The sequence below is a fragment of the Cnephaeus nilssonii genome (genome assembly GCF_951640355.1).
Source record: "Cnephaeus nilssonii genome assembly, chromosome: 22".
Taxonomy (NCBI): domain Eukaryota; kingdom Metazoa; phylum Chordata; class Mammalia; order Chiroptera; family Vespertilionidae; genus Cnephaeus; species Cnephaeus nilssonii.
Window position 1 is genome coordinate 10,800,697 of NC_137093.1, and position 16,806 is coordinate 10,817,502.

The 16,806-nt window shown below is 39.3% G+C and overlaps 1 protein-coding gene across 1 annotated transcript; it reads left to right on the forward strand.

Moving 5' to 3' along the window:
* The first annotated feature begins 242 nt into the window (after positions 1-242).
* On the forward strand, positions 243-16,535 carry PPP1CC (protein phosphatase 1 catalytic subunit gamma). Its single transcript, XM_079762866.1, has 8 exons — positions 243-500; positions 9,746-9,877; positions 10,806-11,036; positions 12,941-13,045; positions 13,614-13,837; positions 14,045-14,179; positions 15,157-15,217; positions 16,117-16,535. The coding sequence occupies exons 1-8, from the start codon at positions 446-448 to the stop codon at positions 16,185-16,187; spliced, it is 1,014 nt and encodes a 337-aa protein (XP_079618992.1). The 5' UTR covers positions 243-445; the 3' UTR covers positions 16,188-16,535.
* Positions 16,536-16,806: the final 271 nt, after the last annotated feature.

The following is a 16,806-nucleotide window of genomic DNA, read 5'->3' on the forward strand; positions in this document are numbered from 1 at the left end:
CGTGCAATTTTGCAACTCCCGCTCCCGCCAGGGGGCCTATTTGCTCAGCTCGTTTGGCGGAAGGATCCGAGCGCTGCGCTCCACTCTCAACCGTCTCCGCCCCCCGTCCGCGCTCTGACCCCGCCCCCTTCTCGTTCAGGCCCCGCCCCCGTCCCGCGTGCCCAATGGCTCATAAAGAAGTCCCGGCTGGGCCGCTGCACTCCCCGCGCGCATCCGTGCGCCGCCCGAGGCTAGCTAAGGAGTCGGCGGCCATTTTGTTCTTCTCGTGGTTCCCGTGGAGAGAGAGGAGGAAGCAGGGAGCGGGGCGGTTGGGGGGACCCGCCGCGGCTGTTGCCACCGCCGCCGCCACCACCGCCTCTGTGCTCGTGGCGTGGGAAAGGAGGCGTGAGTCCCGGGCGCGAGCCGCCGGCGGCGCCGCTGCGGGAGGGTCGGCGGTGGGAAGGCGATGGCGGATATAGATAAACTCAACGTCGACAGCATCATCCAACGGCTGCTGGAAGGTGAAGGGGGCGGCGGGTGGGCTGAGAGGAGGCGGGCGGGTGGGGTGGGGGGTGGAGTTGGGAGGCCAGTTGGACTTGCAGCACCGAGGGGAGTGCGCCCGCGAATTGGCCCTCGGGCCGGGGGCTGCTGCCGGGGCGGGCGGGAGGCCGGCGGGGTCCCGCACTTGGCCCAACCGCTGACCCTCCCAGCGCCGCTCATTCATTGCACTGGCTAGGGCGCAGCCTTCCTCCTGGCCGTGAAATTTGAAAACTCTGCTCCCTACCCCCACGTTTCCGGTCCGGTCTCTTGCTCTCCACACACCGGACCAGTGTTTGGAGGAGAGAAGATTGGGGGGTGGGGGGCGGGGGGGCGCCCAGTCCAACCTGCAGGCGTGTTCCGTACTTTCTGGTACCGGTCCTCTCGGAAAGCGACTTACAGGATGGGCTGTGGGTTCCACCGGGTTGGAGGGCGGGCTTCTTTCCTATCGCTCCATTTTTACGTGTTTTTTTTGTGGGGCTGGGATGCGGGGGCCCTTTCTTGTCCGAACACCTTCTCCAGGGGATGCTGGAACCCACCTCCTCCCGCGCTCCCAAATAACTCTCTTTAAGTTGTCCTATCCTGGCGAGGTCTCCGCGCTCTTTTCTGAACTTGAAACCAGCGATGATGACAGTTAGGATCTTTGCGAGGTGCTGGGCTCTGTGAAGCGCTTGGCGTACATCTAATAAATTAACAATCATAATGATAACCGGAGCTTCCTGCGTGTCCGGTGTGTTTTTTTTTGTTTGTTTGTTTGTTTGTTTTGAGCACTTGGCATAGATTTTACTTAATTCTTCCAGCAGCCTTGCGAGGTAGGTGCTATTATTTTCTCCTGTTTGTCAGAGCAAACACAGAGAGGTGAAGTCACTTGGGCAAGGTCACAGAGTTATGACAGATTTCGAAGCCAGGCAGTGAGGAGCTGAAACTCCTTCAACTAACCCTGTGTGTGAGGGAAGGAGGTGTCCAGTGGTTACACCAAGGTTAAAATAAAGCTTTAATTTGGCTGACCTAAGGCTGCCTGGCATTTGATGCATATTGATTTGGGAGACGGAAGAAGTTCGGATTTTAAAGAGGGACGGGAAAGTGAACTGCCCCACGTTTCGGGTTCCAGAACGGATCTAATGCTAACGTCTTGTTCCAAGCTTTGGGAGAATTTGAATCCCTTTCTTGATTTGGGCACTGGGTAATATAGAGTTGATTGGGTCTTAACTTTTTTTGCCTTTATGTTGTCCTAAATATTGTTGGACTATAAATGCTGTGAGATGGACTCAAGAGCATGGTGAACAATGGACAGCTCTGGCTTTTGCAGGTCTTTTGAATTGTCATTAAAATAAACTCCTGAAATAGCTTTAATCTGTGTGGGGACTTTTCCTCTTATACTTTTTTTCCCCTTTTATACGTTCTTGAAAGAAAAGGAAAACCCACTAAATGAGTTCCAGAAATTATTATAACAAGTAAATAATATTTCCCATACTATTTAGTACAGTTCTATTTATATGAGGGAGCCGTGGTTCAGAAGTTGATTAAAACAGTGCAATAAGAAAGGAACTTTTTATTACATGTTTTTATGTCAAAAACTTTACATTCTGCATATCTGCAGGAATGTGTGGCTAGATTAAGGTGGGTTTTATTTCACTGAGAAAACAGGAAAAATAAAATCTGTGTATTAAAAACAGAATTTTAAAATTAAGTATTGTTATTTTTAGTTCTCGGTTGTCCAGAAATTAATATAAAGTAGTGTTTTAATGGCTCAGGAATAGGCTAGCTGCACAGTATACTTTTCTCATTGATGTTAAATTGGCAAAGAAACTGATGATCATTGAGAATATATATATATATATATATATATATATATAAAGTGTTGGTATTTTGTGGATTTTGTAATGCTCCAAAAACCTTTTTTCTTAAAAACCTTAAGATTTAAGTATATTTGAAAATGGAGGCAATGTTAATTTTGTAGCCCTGTTAGAACTTTTTACATGTTCAGAATTGTCTTTTAAGGTGGTGGACTGTACCAGCTAGTTGAGAAGTAGCTCGGTGATGGTACTAAAAGGGCAACTCAAAAGTAAAGTCTTATTTAAGAAAAATAGCATGTTGGTTTAGATCTTTAGTCAGTACAGCTTTGCAATTCTTTACTACCCTGTTAGTAGTTTTTCTTTAAGCAACGTATCACTTTTGCAACCCATCTTGGAAGTTTTTGTCCAGGCTCTGCCTTGATAAAACATAAAGGTTGTTACTCCTTCGTAGTATTAGGTTATTTAAATAACTGCACAGTAAAACTTGAGCAGTTTAGAGAGAAAATAAGCCAGCTGTTGATTAGGTCTGATATTTCTACTGTGTTGGAGAAAAGTAGGATTTGGTTATACTTTGGAAGTGACCTTGCTCAGGGAGCTAGCACTTTTCTCAGATAACTGGAGGTTGACTTATTTTCACGTCCAGATTTGCAAGAAGCTTCTTTGCTCTGAAGCTGGCTATTTCGCACTGCAAGATTATGCCAGGCTCTGCATAATTGCTTGGCTTGCCTTAGTGATTTAAATATGACCTTTGCCCTGGTCCTTGGAAAACCTTTACTAATTTGATTCTCTGATGTGTAAGAGTTCATCTGAAGATACTCTGAAACTCTCAAATTATTTAACTTATGTGTTTGGCTTTTTGGTGTAATATGAAACATGTTTACATTCTAATGCTAAAAAGACAGCGCCCCTGGTCCTGAAGATAATAAACAAACATAATAGGGGAAAAAGGTTCTTCAAATGCTGACCAAGGAAAACAAAAGTAATCTTTCCTAATGACACTTCTGCAGTTAGAGTTTTCTTTCATGCTGGATAATTTTAATGATTAGAGGCTTTACTTGGGATCAGTTATAGGACATTTTTGTTGGTAAAGATTAAAGTTGTTATTACCTAACTTACAAGAAGTCTGTGGTGTGAGCCTCCTCCTCTTCCCTCTCCAGCATGTCAGTTGTATGCTGCATCCTTTCCTTGGAGTTAAGACAGAAAGCTCTATTGGAGACATGAGCTACACTTATGCCAGTCCTTAACCACAGCATAGAAGAGATGATTTGTGCCCCCTTGCCTGACAGCAGGAGGAGGACAGGCGTTCCTTCTTGAGCTGGGGAAATAGAGGTGCTGCTGGGCCTTGCATTAGTAGCCCATCTGGCAGTAGAGGTTGGTGAGATTGTTTTATGTCTTTGAAACTGCAGTACTATAATGACCTGCAACCTGTTCTGCATAAGCATGTGCCATTCGAGCCATTTGCATAGGTGAGGATTACTGATCTTGAAGCAGAGAAATGATTGATACTATATGGATTTGATCATTTCACTTAATTTACAACTGAGGCTAATAGTAGACCTTAAAGAATGAAATGTTAAGGAGATAATATTCTGATGTGAATTGATTTGTAGATGAGGAAACTGGAAAGTCTTAGTATTATTCAAGAAGATAAGGGATGATTCCATCTGTGTTGAGTTCATAGAATCCTGGGACAAATTTTTAAGGATCAGACCCTGTATCCAAAGCAAGTAAGAACAGATGATTTCCTTAGGATTCTTGATTTATCCGTAATCTCCAATTTCTCCACTACTCTAGGGTTTAGTGGCACCTTCTCTGTCTAGAGGGGAGTGGTTATCACTGATATTAAAGTTTATGAAAATGAAAACCACTCCTAAAATTTTACTCTGTTCAAATGTTGTGTATAATCCATGGTTGTTGTTTTTATCAAAATGGGTTTTTAGACTGTGGAAAGTTAAACATTTTTCAATAAATTGGCTTCACTCTAGGTCTAGAATACTCAAAGTACTTTATTGAGAGCAGTGGACAGTGTTTTGCAGCTATATTCTTTCAGTCTGCCTTGAAAATTGGTTTAACCTTTAATGGCCCAAAGTATAACGTTAGCCACTAAGAAAGTGGGGGGTGAAAACAATTAAGATGGTCAGAAAGTGGAAGTCTTCCTGCTGGTGATAACATTCTTGTGGCATATATACGTGTGTGTGTGTGTGTGTGTGTGTGTGTGTGTGTGTGTGTTAGAAAAGAACTCATCAGTTTGTGGGAACGTTTTAGTATTCACTTTTTGTTTGGGTTTCAGGTCTAATTCTTCTAAATCTGTCCAATATTGCAAGGTTATTCTGTCACTGAAATGAATGTGTGTCATATTCTGAAGATTACTACCTGCTTTAACAGGATTATCATAAAACAGCAAAATCTTTTGGTTTACTTTTTATTTTTTTAAAATATATTTTATTGATTTTTTTTTACAGAGAGGAAGGGAGAGGGATAGAGAGTTAGAAACATCAATCAGCTGCCTCCTGGTACATGCCCTCGACTGGAATCGAACCTGGGATCTTTCAGTCCAAAGGCCGACACTCTAGCCACTGAGCCAAACCGGTTAGGCTCTTTTGGTTTATTTTTATATTGGTTGTGCCATTCTTAGATTTTAAAACTTCATTATATTTCAGCTAGTGCCTTTTTGTTTGTTCGTTTATGGTATTCCTTAAATAATGACCTTTCAGAACAGTTAAAGAGCCTTTAATTGAGGGACAGAAGAATACTTTTTCATTCCCCATAAATAATCTCAAAGTTACCTTAAATTTCCTTCCATAGTTTTTATCTCTGCTTTGCTTGTTGCTGTCAGAAAAGTTAGTGTTGCTTGAGAGAGAAAGCTGTCATTACAGATAGTCACCAGTAACATTCTTTTATTATTTCAGGATTTTATCAGTTTGCTTTCAATAAAATTGCTGGGAAGTTTATGATCTGCCAGATAAATAAATAAGTTTGTACAGAACAACCTTTGCTGATAACAATCATAATGCATTTTTCTGAATCGCCATTTCTAGCAAGATAAAGAAAAGCTTTTACTCAAGTCATATGTGAAAGGTCGAAGGTGAATATTTTAATGTATAGATCACTAGCCTATATATGTTCACATGTCTACTAGTTTTATTTCCTTGCAATACCTGGCACCTGGATTTATGAGAAACACTCCGGAGAATGGAATTTTTATTGGTTGAAATATTTTGGGTTCCATTGACAGTAGTTGAAATAATTTGAAAAGCTACTTAGAAAGTTATCCTGAGGTGACAACCCTTGAATTTCCCACCTAAGGATCTCCTATTTATATAGGTTTCTCGCATGCACAGAGCATAGTGAGGGCTTTAAACCTCCAAGTAAGTATTGACTGATGTTTATTGAGCAGTGCTGTACTCTGTATTTTTCTTTCAGCTCACAGAGATAAAATAAAGATAGTCAGCTTTTGTCTTTAATACCATTTTTAATGGTAATAAAATGTCCTTAAGATGATCTTATATTTTTCTAATCTTTATGGAGGGGGTAGTTCTAGTTAGAGCACTTACAACAATCTCCAGGTACCCATTTTGTCTTATTTTCTGTACCCTCCACTAATGTAAGGTTCTTGAGAAAAAGGACAAGTTTCTTGTGTAGCCTGTTGTTATGATAAATAACTACTGATAGTCTTAACAGATTGCATGACTAAATTCTTATTTAATGCCTCTCATGTATAAGGGTGCATTATGATTTTATATCCCATATCAGTTTTTTCTTAGGAAGCCATGACTGTATTGGGATTGGTCCTATAAAAACTCCTTTGATTTGGGAGTTTAATGAAGACCAAGTTCTTACTTGGGAGGGTAGTATGTTGGAAGCATCACTAAAACTAGAGTTGGTCTGGGCCTAGTGTCCTTACAAGCTCTGACTTTGGACCAAGTCTCGTTGAACCTCTTCTGACCTGTAATATGGAGGTGATTGTCTAACCTCATAGGATTGTTGAGGTTATTGGCAATGGAAAGCCCCTTAGCGCAGTATCCAGCACATGGAAAGTGCTTGGCAGATGTTAGCCACAACTAATACATAATTCTATTTGATGGACATTGAAAATAGGGAAGTAGGTATTTATGCTGTTGGCTGATATGGCCATTTTTAAGAAATATGTACAGTGTTCACTTAGACTACCAAAATCCATTTTGAGATCTTTATCTTCTATTACACATATTATCTTCAACTTGAAATTTAAGAGTAATCCTGTCTTTTTACAACTAGGGAAATAACTCCAGTAAAGCCTTATAGGAAATAGGTATGTAGTCTGGAGTGTATGTTTAATTCTAATGCCACAAGTCAATAGTACTTAGGATTTATCCACACTTCGTTTATGCAACAAATATTGAGCGCCTGCCATGTAATGACTATGAGCATGTACTCTGAAGAGCAAGTGGTGTGTTTTTGAGGTTTGCATTCTATCCTGGGTCCAGATGAATAGGGAGAAGTGAACTTGCAATTACAATACAAAGTACAGCGTGTGCTGGGTCTGACTGGCTGTTTGAGAGCATTTCAGAGAAGGGAAAGCAGGCTTGTGAGGAGAGGAGAGGCTTGAAGGATGAGCAGGTATTTGCCAGTTGGTAGAAGATGGTTTGCGTGGAATTTCTATCATTTTACTCCTTGAGCTAATTGTAGGGGATTTAAAAAGCTTTGGGGCCGTGTTGTTTTTAATGATCAGTGTTCTTCAAATATAAAATATACTGAGTTCGGAGGAAATTTCACATTAAGAATAATTTTTAATTGTTAGCAGTGTTTCTCTTTACTAAAACTGCAATCCCACTCAGGACAGAATAAGAGAAAACTACCATAAACTACATCTAAAGGTGATAATGGGAAGCCTCCAAAACCAGTAAAATGCATGTTAGCAACATTGAATATGATGACATTGATTTACTACGATAGCATTCATATAAAAAGTATAGCCTGAATTCTATTTAGGTGTAAATCAATTTTTACATAGACTCCTGAAAAATAGAGTAGGCTCTTCATTCACAAATGTGGGGCTCTGCTGAAAACGATTCAGGTTGAAATCAGAAGCTTCTAGGAGTCCCCTCCAAGCCAAAAATAAAATTTTCTGCTGGGCAGTCTGCCCAAGTTTCTGGCTGACTTGTGGTAAAATCACTAATGATTGGGGTTTTCTGGCCAGTGAATCAAGGAACACATCATCTTTCCACTGGTCGTGTTTCTTGAGTTCTCTACTATGTGTGTGTTTAGCGAGAGAAAGAAATTACTGTGGAAAAATCACTTTTTATTGCTCAGTTGCTGTTGTGTTATATATGCATTTGTTTTGTGTCTTCCCTCAAAGGTTATTACTATATTTTTCCTTTAATTGCTTCTTGTTTCATAATTTGATCAGAGACTGGCTAGTCATTTAGTTCAGTTACATATTTTGGGGTTTAAAGTAGTGGTTTGGCCAAAGCTATAGAACCAATATAGAAACTTGGGGCTCCTGGCTCCAAATCTAGCGCTCTTAGTTTCTTTTTGTGTTTCAAGAATTTGATCCTTTTGTGTTCATTATCTCTCATTGAAAAAAAAAAATATATATATATATATATATATATATATATATATATATATATATATATATATATATATATACTAGAGGCCCAATGCACGAAATTCGTGCAAGAGTAGGCCTTCCTTCCCCGGCTACCAGCACACCAGCTTCCCTCTGGCACCCGGGATCTGGGCTTCCCTCACAGCCCAGTTTCGTCCGGGTAGGTCATCTGGTCTAATTAGCATATTTTGCTTTTATTATTATAGATACACACACACACACACACACTCCTCTACACAGTTTAATTCTGCTCAAAACTTGTTTCTTCAGAAAATTGAGGGATTTTGGTGATTTCAGGCCGTAGGATGGCTTCGCCTAGGGCTGTGGTCGGCAAACTGTGGCTCGCGAGCCACATGCGGCTCTTTGGCCCCTTGAGTGTGGCTCTTCCACAAAATACCACGGCCTGGGCGAGTCTATTTTGAAGAAGTGGCGTTAGAAGAAGTTTAAGTTTAAAAAATTTGACTCTCAAAAGAAATTTCAGTCGTTGTACTGTTGATATTTGGCTCTGTTGACTAATGAGTTTGCGGACCACTGGCCTAGGACAATTTCTCAAACGTAGACACAGCCCTTTGTAATGGGGTAAAATTCTCAACAAATGTCAGGTTTTTTTACTTGTAATTTTGATCACTCTGTTATGTTACTTAGGTATTACAGCGCAAAGCTAGATACAAACCTGTTAAGCCTATTGCTCTTATTCAACTAATTAAGCCAAATGATTTTGTAATTTGAATAGGAATAAAGCCTCCAAAACCAATAAAATTTAAGTTAGCAATGTTGATTTAATCTGATGGTTTTGTGGTTTTGCTAATACTAAGTCACTTTTTATTGGCTTTAATGGTAGAAAGATGCAGGCTTGCATTCTGTATTTAGTCTGGTCCTGTGTTTTCACTTCATTTCTAATGCAAAGAACGCCTGCTTTATTTCCTACTACTACCTACCGACTGATAAAATGAACTGATACAGGCCAGAGGAGAGAGCTTGTGCTTTGTTTTGATAGTGAGTAGACCTCAGAGCGCTCTGATGTGGGTACTTGTGAGTTTAGGATGCCTGGTGCTGTGCTATGACTTCTTTGTCCCTTTGCTCATGTTTACTGTTCAGATTACCGGGAAACCTTTCTTACAGCACAAGCAGACATCCTTTGCCCTGTGGAGGCATAATTGTATTTAAAAATGCAGGCCCAGAAATTGCACTGCCAAATATGTATAACAAGCCTACAATGTTTTATTGAAGTGAAAATACTTAAAATTTTTCATAGATAACTCTGGGGCCCGAAGAAATACCTGAAAAACACTGATTTGGAGGGAGATGGGGGTCTGAGCAATTCCAATCTCACATTTTAAAACAGTTCATAGAAACATCTCAGTAACGGGACAATCTCTGAAATCTGCTGTGCAAATACTAATTCATTTATAAGGCTGGAGAAGAACAGACAGGAGGCAAAAAGAGCTGGCCTGGTGGGCGGGCTGTAGGCGAACAAGGCTGATTGTGTGGCTTGGATGCAGAACTGAGGCCTCAAGCCACAGGGAGTCTGATTTCAGCACGTAGTAAAAGAGAGACCTTTCTAACCATACTCGCACACACAGTATCCTGAACAAGTCTTAACTTTGTATAGAAGATGGTAACTGAATAATAATCTCTGAAATCCTGCTAAGATTTAAGATTCTAATTAGGCATTAAAACCATGTTCTTTATAAATGTCCTGAAAATAAAGCAAGCCAAAAAGCTAAACTACTATTTTACCTCTTCCTTACCTAAAGTTTGTATCTTTTGAGATATTTTTTAACTTTTACGTTAAATTGTATTTTGACTTCATTTGACTAATTGGGTTTTTTCTCCCCTACAGTAAGAGGGTCCAAGCCTGGTAAGAATGTCCAGCTACAGGAGAATGAAATCAGAGGACTGTGCTTAAAATCTCGAGAGATCTTTCTCAGTCAGCCTATCCTACTAGAACTTGAAGCACCACTCAAAATATGTGGTAAGTCTTGGAACACTAACATGGTTATGTGATTGAGATTGATTAACTGAGGCGAGGATATATAGATTACCTTATATTAGCCAGCATAATCATTTGCTATTTATGAATAACCTGGAACTACTTTAAGTTAAATAATTACAGCTCTAGAATAAATACTTCTAATGGGCTTAGTTTACTTAGATGTGCTTCAGATTTACTAAAAATTATTTTGCTGAAGGAATAGAGACATCGAAAAAGGAAAGGAATGAAACAGAAGGGAGAGCTAAGAAAAGGTCTGAACTATATGAATATATAGGAATTACATTTAAGCTTAAAGTAGAATTGGTTATGCCTAAAAATAGACCTCCTTGGTGCCACTTTATAGTTCTACTTTTTCTACAGGATAGAAGCAGATAATCTGTAAGAACTCAACTTTATCTGAGTAATGTTATATTCTTCTAGCATATTTAACTACATTGATAAAGCAAGTAAATGCTCTTTAGCACTGTCTATGAGGGGGGAGTTGAAAGCTGAATGTATTGAAGGGTAGAGTGAGTGTGTACCTTTGTTCACCTGGGGCCAGGGCTCAGTAGAAGTGCAGTGGTTCTGCTGACACAGTACTCAGAGATCTGGTTTTGATCAGGGACCTGAAAGGAAAACAATGTTACTTGGCAAGAAAGCCTGCCTAGGCATTAGTAATCTTGCCACAAAATAAATTAATTAGTTGAGTTTTGCGTGGGATTGTGGACCTACACGTACACTTAAATTTTTTATTAAGCTTAATTGAACTAATAAGGTAGAAGATTGGAAATTAGTGTTAGCTGTCAAATTTAACTGTCCTTATTAGAGGCATTGCCACTGTGCAATGAATATTTAAAGAATGTCTTTCAAAGCTTTGTTAATGCACTACAAGTATGAAGACACTGTGTAACAAAACCCTTGCTTCTAGGTGATATCCATGGGCAATACTATGATTTGCTTCGACTCTTTGAGTACGGTGGTTTCCCGCCAGAAAGCAACTACCTGTTTCTTGGGGACTATGTGGACAGGGGGAAGCAGTCACTGGAGACTATCTGCCTCTTACTGGCATACAAAATCAAATATCCCGAGAATTTTTTTCTTCTCAGAGGAAACCACGAATGTGCCAGCATCAATAGAATTTACGGATTTTATGATGAATGTAAGTACTTCTATATCTAAGGAAGGGTTACCTAAATTGAGATACTTGGTCATAAACTTACGTAGTTCTGTTGATACCATCTCTCTCTCTCATTTCCTATTTCATCCACTTTTTTTCTTAGTATTTTCTTTTGGGCGGTGGGAGGAGTAGATGGATATTCACAGCTAACTTAAGAAAGGATTCTTGCCCTAGCGGGTTTGGCTCAGTAGACAGAGTGTTGGCCTGCGGACTGAATGGGTCCCAGGTTCGATTCTGGTCAAGGGCACATGCCTGGGTTGCAGGCTCGATCCCCAGTAGGGGGTGTGCAGGAGGCAGCCAATCAATGATTCTCTCTCTCATCATTGATGTTTCTATCTCTTCCTCTCCCTTCCTCTCTGAAATCAATAAAAAAAAAATTTTTTTTAAAAGGATTCCTTTTATACAACTGTTCTCTCAGCAAGTACTTTGAAGTTTTCATTGACGTTCAAATCCAGATGATCTCTTTGTTGTGATGTATATCCTAGTGTGAGAATATTAGCTACATCACTTTCAGTTTCTATTTGATACAAAGGCCTTTAAAAATAATTTAGGTCAGCATTGGTTTGGTCATTAAGACTCAATTATTGATCTTGTATTTAAGCGGCCCCCACTCCCATCCCATCAGGCAGGTATATTTTGCCACCCAGTCTTCTTGTGGGCATAAAAGTGTCTTTGACATAAATGGCTTTCATTTGACGGTTTGTGGACTTTTAAAACAATTACTGATGTTTTATTAAATTTTTATTGTAAATTTTATTAAGGTGATGTTTTATTCAAATGTAGATTTCTCATGGAGCAATTTAAAAACTGCTGCCTTAAGTGATAGACTTATTTCCCAAGTATAACCAACACTCTGTACTATTTTCTTTCTAACCTTATGACTGCAATAATGGTAAGGCTGAGGTATTTGTTGTTGGGTAAATTGTGAATTGTGTGTTATCCTTTTCTGATATCTTTTATTTATTTTTTATTGGTTTCAGAGAGAAAGGGAGAGGGAGAGAGAGAGAGAGAGAGAGAGAGAGAGAGAGAGAGAGAGAGAGAAACATCAATGATGAGAGAGAATCATTGATTGGCTGCCTCCTGTACATCCCCCACTGGGGATCGAGCCCACAAACCAGGCATACGCCCTGACTGAGAACCAAACCATGACTTCCTGGTTCATAGGTCGATGTTCAACCACTGAGCCACACTGGTCGGGCTGAACTTTCTGATATGTAATAATAGGAAACTACATTAGGGATTCTGGCTCAGAATCCCAGGATTTGAAAGCCTGCAGAGATGTTGGCAATTACTCAGGCTAAACCTTTCTGGAGCCAGATGTTCCTAGTGGTCTGAAGTGGCCTTGGGCATTGGGGGTTTGGGGGGTGTAGAGAAATAGAAAGCAGGGGCCCAGGCCTTAGTTAAGATGCTCAGAGGCAACAGGAGGGAAAAATCCTAATATTTGTTAGAGAAGCCAGCAACATAGCAAAGGAACTTGCCGGAGATGCTGGAATGTGTTGCATGACTAAGGAATCAAGGAGCAAAGCAGACTTCAAGAAGGATGAGGATTGTTGGCACTGGCAAAGGCAGCACATGGGCAAAGGAGAGATCTGAGGGAGCCCTGGTGGTCACCCAAAGAGGGCTTCCTAATTCTGTCCAGGGGATTTTTTTTTTAAATATATTTTTATTGATTTTAGAGAGGATGGGAGAGAGATAGAAACTTCAGTGATGAGAGAGAATCATTGGTCAGCTGCCTCCTGCATGCCCCACACAGGATCAAGCCCGAAACCTGCATGTGCTCTGACCATGAATTAAACCATGACCTCCTGGTTTATAGGTCGACGCTCAACTACAGTCATGCTGGCCATGTATCAGTCTCTTTTTTAACCATCCTAAAATTTTCACAGGTAAAAGAAGATATAACATTAAACTGTGGAAAACTTTCACAGACTGCTTTAACTGTTTACCGATAGCAGCCATCGTGGATGAGAAAATATTTTGCTGTCATGGAGGTATGTGGGCTGAGTTTAATTCCAAATGGAACTGGAGGGTTTTTTATCCCCTCTAAACGGTATATTTTTACATTTTTGAGTTATCATTGGGATGACTTCTTCTGTCAGATAACTCTTTTATTGGTCATGGGTCCACTTTGGCACATCCAGGATTATTTGGATAGAAGTCTGGAGTAAGCAATTGATTTGTTATAGGGAATTTTAGACTCTGTAACAGTTTGATTTGAAAACAGAACAGAAAATATTTTTAAATATAAAATGCACAGCAGTTAACATTCTGGACCATAGATCTAGAATACCGAAAATGTCAGTAGACTTTCCCCAGGTCTGTGTTTTATCCTTTCAAAAGAGGATTTTAATTTCATACATGTTGAAGTAACTGTTCCCATATACTGTTTAAATATACTGGGCCCACAGATGAGTGCTTAAAATAAATACCAGTGCTAATTCAGTTTTTGGGTTTTTTTACCCAAAGCTTAGTAAGAAAACATATCCATAGATTTAATTTTAAGACTTTGCCATTGAGTCTCTCTGAAGTGGTTTTCTTTACATTTTTCTTATTTAATAGGTTTATCACCAGATCTTCAATCTATGGAGCAGATTCGGCGAATTATGCGACCAACTGATGTACCAGATCAAGGTCTTCTTTGTGATCTTTTGTGGTCTGACCCCGATAAAGATGTCTTAGGCTGGGGTGAAAATGACAGAGGAGTGTCCTTCACATTTGGTGCAGAAGTGGTTGCAAAATTTCTCCATAAGCATGATTTGGATCTTATATGTAGAGCCCATCAGGTATTGATTTTGAATTTTACATGTACACTTAAGAGCATGTGTGTGAGCAAGATTCTCCTTGTTGATTTTGGTGGGTAGGTATTGCTTGTTTATACAAAATGTCTCTGGAAGTTGACCTGCAGGATATCAGTCTCAACGGGAAACTAAGAGTGGTTTTACTCACCTAAAATTTGCACCTACTTATACTGAAAACATTTTCTCTCCAAGGTGGTTGAAGATGGATATGAATTTTTTGCAAAGAGGCAGTTGGTCACTCTGTTTTCTGCACCCAATTATTGTGGAGAGTTTGACAATGCAGGTGCCATGATGAGTGTGGACGAAACACTAATGTGCTCTTTTCAGGTAGAGGATGTTTTCAACATTGTTTCCTTTTGTGTCTGAGAGAGGAAAAAATTGCTTTCTGCCTGCTGTTCATTTATGTTAAATAGAATAAATTTTTATTTTCCCTTAACCAGTGTTTATCCTAGTTCAGTAATAAGTAAACCCCCTTTCAAGGAAAACATTATCATGGAACCTTTCCCCTACTGTCAAATTTAACTGTTTTTGCATTATTTAAGTAGGTTTTAAAGAAGCACAAAAAACCAATACATTAGTTCTTTATGCTGATGTCCCCTTTACTATAAATCTAACGATAATGTCAGTATGATGTTCAGTTTAAATTAAATCACCGCTTGCATGTGAGAATAGTGCTAACTCCATGTGCCAGATGTGCTGTGATTAATTACTCAGTTCTCCCACCACTTTTCTCTAGTATAATTTCTACTAAACCTCTGTTGATGCACCATGACATCATTTAGCCTTCGCTCGGCACAAAAGCATCATTTACACAAAGTAAACTCTGCTTCTCTGCCTCTTTCTCCTTCACTTACGTCAAACTTGTACCACTTCAAGCCAGCCCAGTCATAAATATAAATAGAGCCACTGAAGTCATGTGCAGTGAAATGGAGTAAAACAAGGAACTTGCAGCTCCCAGAGATTATGAGAGGATCCCCTCAGAGCACTTGCTCTCCTTATGTCAGAAGGATAGCCTAACAATTCTACAAGGTGTAACTTGAGAAAATTGTCAGGTTTTTTTTTTTCCAGAGGTAAAATAATTTGTCCAGAGTATATCTTATCTATTCATCATAACATTTATTACCAAAATGTTTACTTGTCAGCTTGGTTCATGTTAATAAGCTATTGGGACTTTCGACGTTGTTGGGGCAGTTTTAAAGTCAAAATCTGTTGAATAAAAGATTTGAATGACATTTAAGAGATCTTAAGAAGATTTGGGGTTGAGTATATTTCCTAAAATGCACTTGTCGTTTGAATCTTCGCAGATTTTAAAGCCTGCAGAGAAAAAGAAGCCGAGTGCCACGAGACCCGTAACACCTCCAAGGGGTATGATCACAAAGCAAGCAAAGAAATAGATACCATTTTGACACTGCCTAGTTGGGACTTGTAACATATAGTATATAACCTTCGTTTTTAAAACTGTAATGTGTATTGGTCAGCTTGCTCAAATAGTGTGTTTGTGGGCCCTCCCATTTTTTCAGTTAATGAATGGCATTTGCTGGTTGTAACAGCAAATGAAAGACTTCACCCCCAAGAAAAAATGTTTTGTTTTTTAGTTCTCTCTTCCTTTTGCAAACAAGTTTAATGATGGTGTTAAAGCTGTGCACCCCCAGACAGTTTATCCTGTCTAAGGGGTAAGTGTACAATTGACTTTCTTTTTTCAATTCAGTAAAACCCATGGATAATGTAAATGCTTGTTTTCTTTAGGATATAAAGAGAGCCCTAGGGTGCTCAGTCTGTATATGTTATTGTCATAAAATGCATACTGTTGATACAAATCACTGTGAACATTTTTTTTTTTTTTTTTTAGGAATTTGTTTCAAAGGGATTGCTTATTTCTCTCATTGTCTTGTCATGTACAAACTGGTTTTTATAGCTATCAACATTAGGAGTAACTTTCAACCTTGCCAGCATCACTGGTATAATGTATATTTAATTAAAGCACACTTTCCTCTACCTTATACTTAAAATGACAAAGCCATTATTTTAAATGTTTGTGACTCTTTCCTAAAGCCAAAGTTTCTGTTGAAATATGTATTGACACACCCCCAAGTATAAGGAGGTATGGTTTGTGTACCCATGCCACCTTCTTGAGGATTCAAAACCAGGTTTTTGAGTTTGAATAGCAATTAGTAACATAGTGCTGTTTAAGCTATTAATGATTAAAGTTAATAACATTTTGTACAATTTCCATATAGTCTATTCATTAAGTAATCTTTTTACAGTTGCATCAGGCCTGAACCCGTCCATTCAGAAAGCTCCAAATTATAGAAACAATACTGTTCTATACGACTGAGCGATTATGCTTTCTTTGGCCTACAGTCTTTATTCTGCGGTGAAGTTGAGGCTTATAAGTCAAAACAAAAGAACTAACTTACCTATCCACCAGTTTATACAGAACTTACATTATCTATGACTTTTTTAAACCAAGATCTGTTCAAAAGAATCTGTTTCAACAGATGACCGTGTACAATACCATGTGATGAAAGTGAATTCAGACTTATTAAATGACGAAATTGTTAAATCCTCTCAGTGTCAATTTATCAGCACAATACACACAGGAGAACTATTGATGGCATATTGACTAGATGTTAATGAATAAATTGCTCTGGAAACCACACAGTTTCTATTTGAATTTGTCTTCCTTCAAATAGTCTGTTTTCCCAAGATGGATTATAATATGCATGCTCATGTTCTTTGAGTTCTAACCTGGATGTAGCTAAGTTTCTAAAGTGGTGTGGTGAGATTAAACTATCCTCCCATAATATATTTGGGGAGGTGTGGGACTTGGTGAGCTGTGATTTCATCTGTATTCATAGTTTTCTTTTTGTCTGGGTTCAGTTGGACTTGGCGGTAATTCAGGAGCTACTTTATATTTGTCACATGTGTTGAATGCACATATTAATTTCTCAGAG

What these genes read in the sequence shown, in the direction of transcription:
- PPP1CC (XM_079762866.1), top strand. Translation starts at nt 446, where the DNA reads ATGGCGGATATAGATAAACTCAACGTCGACAGCATCATCCAACGGCTG. An exon ending in AATATTTTGCTGTCATGGAG is followed by an intron (nt 13,046 to 13,613) that starts GTATGTGGGCTG and finishes CTTATTTAATAG; the next exon opens with GTTTATCACCAGATCTTCAA. An exon ending in TTATATGTAGAGCCCATCAG is followed by an intron (nt 13,838 to 14,044) that starts GTATTGATTTTG and finishes TTTCTCTCCAAG; the next exon opens with GTGGTTGAAGATGGATATGA.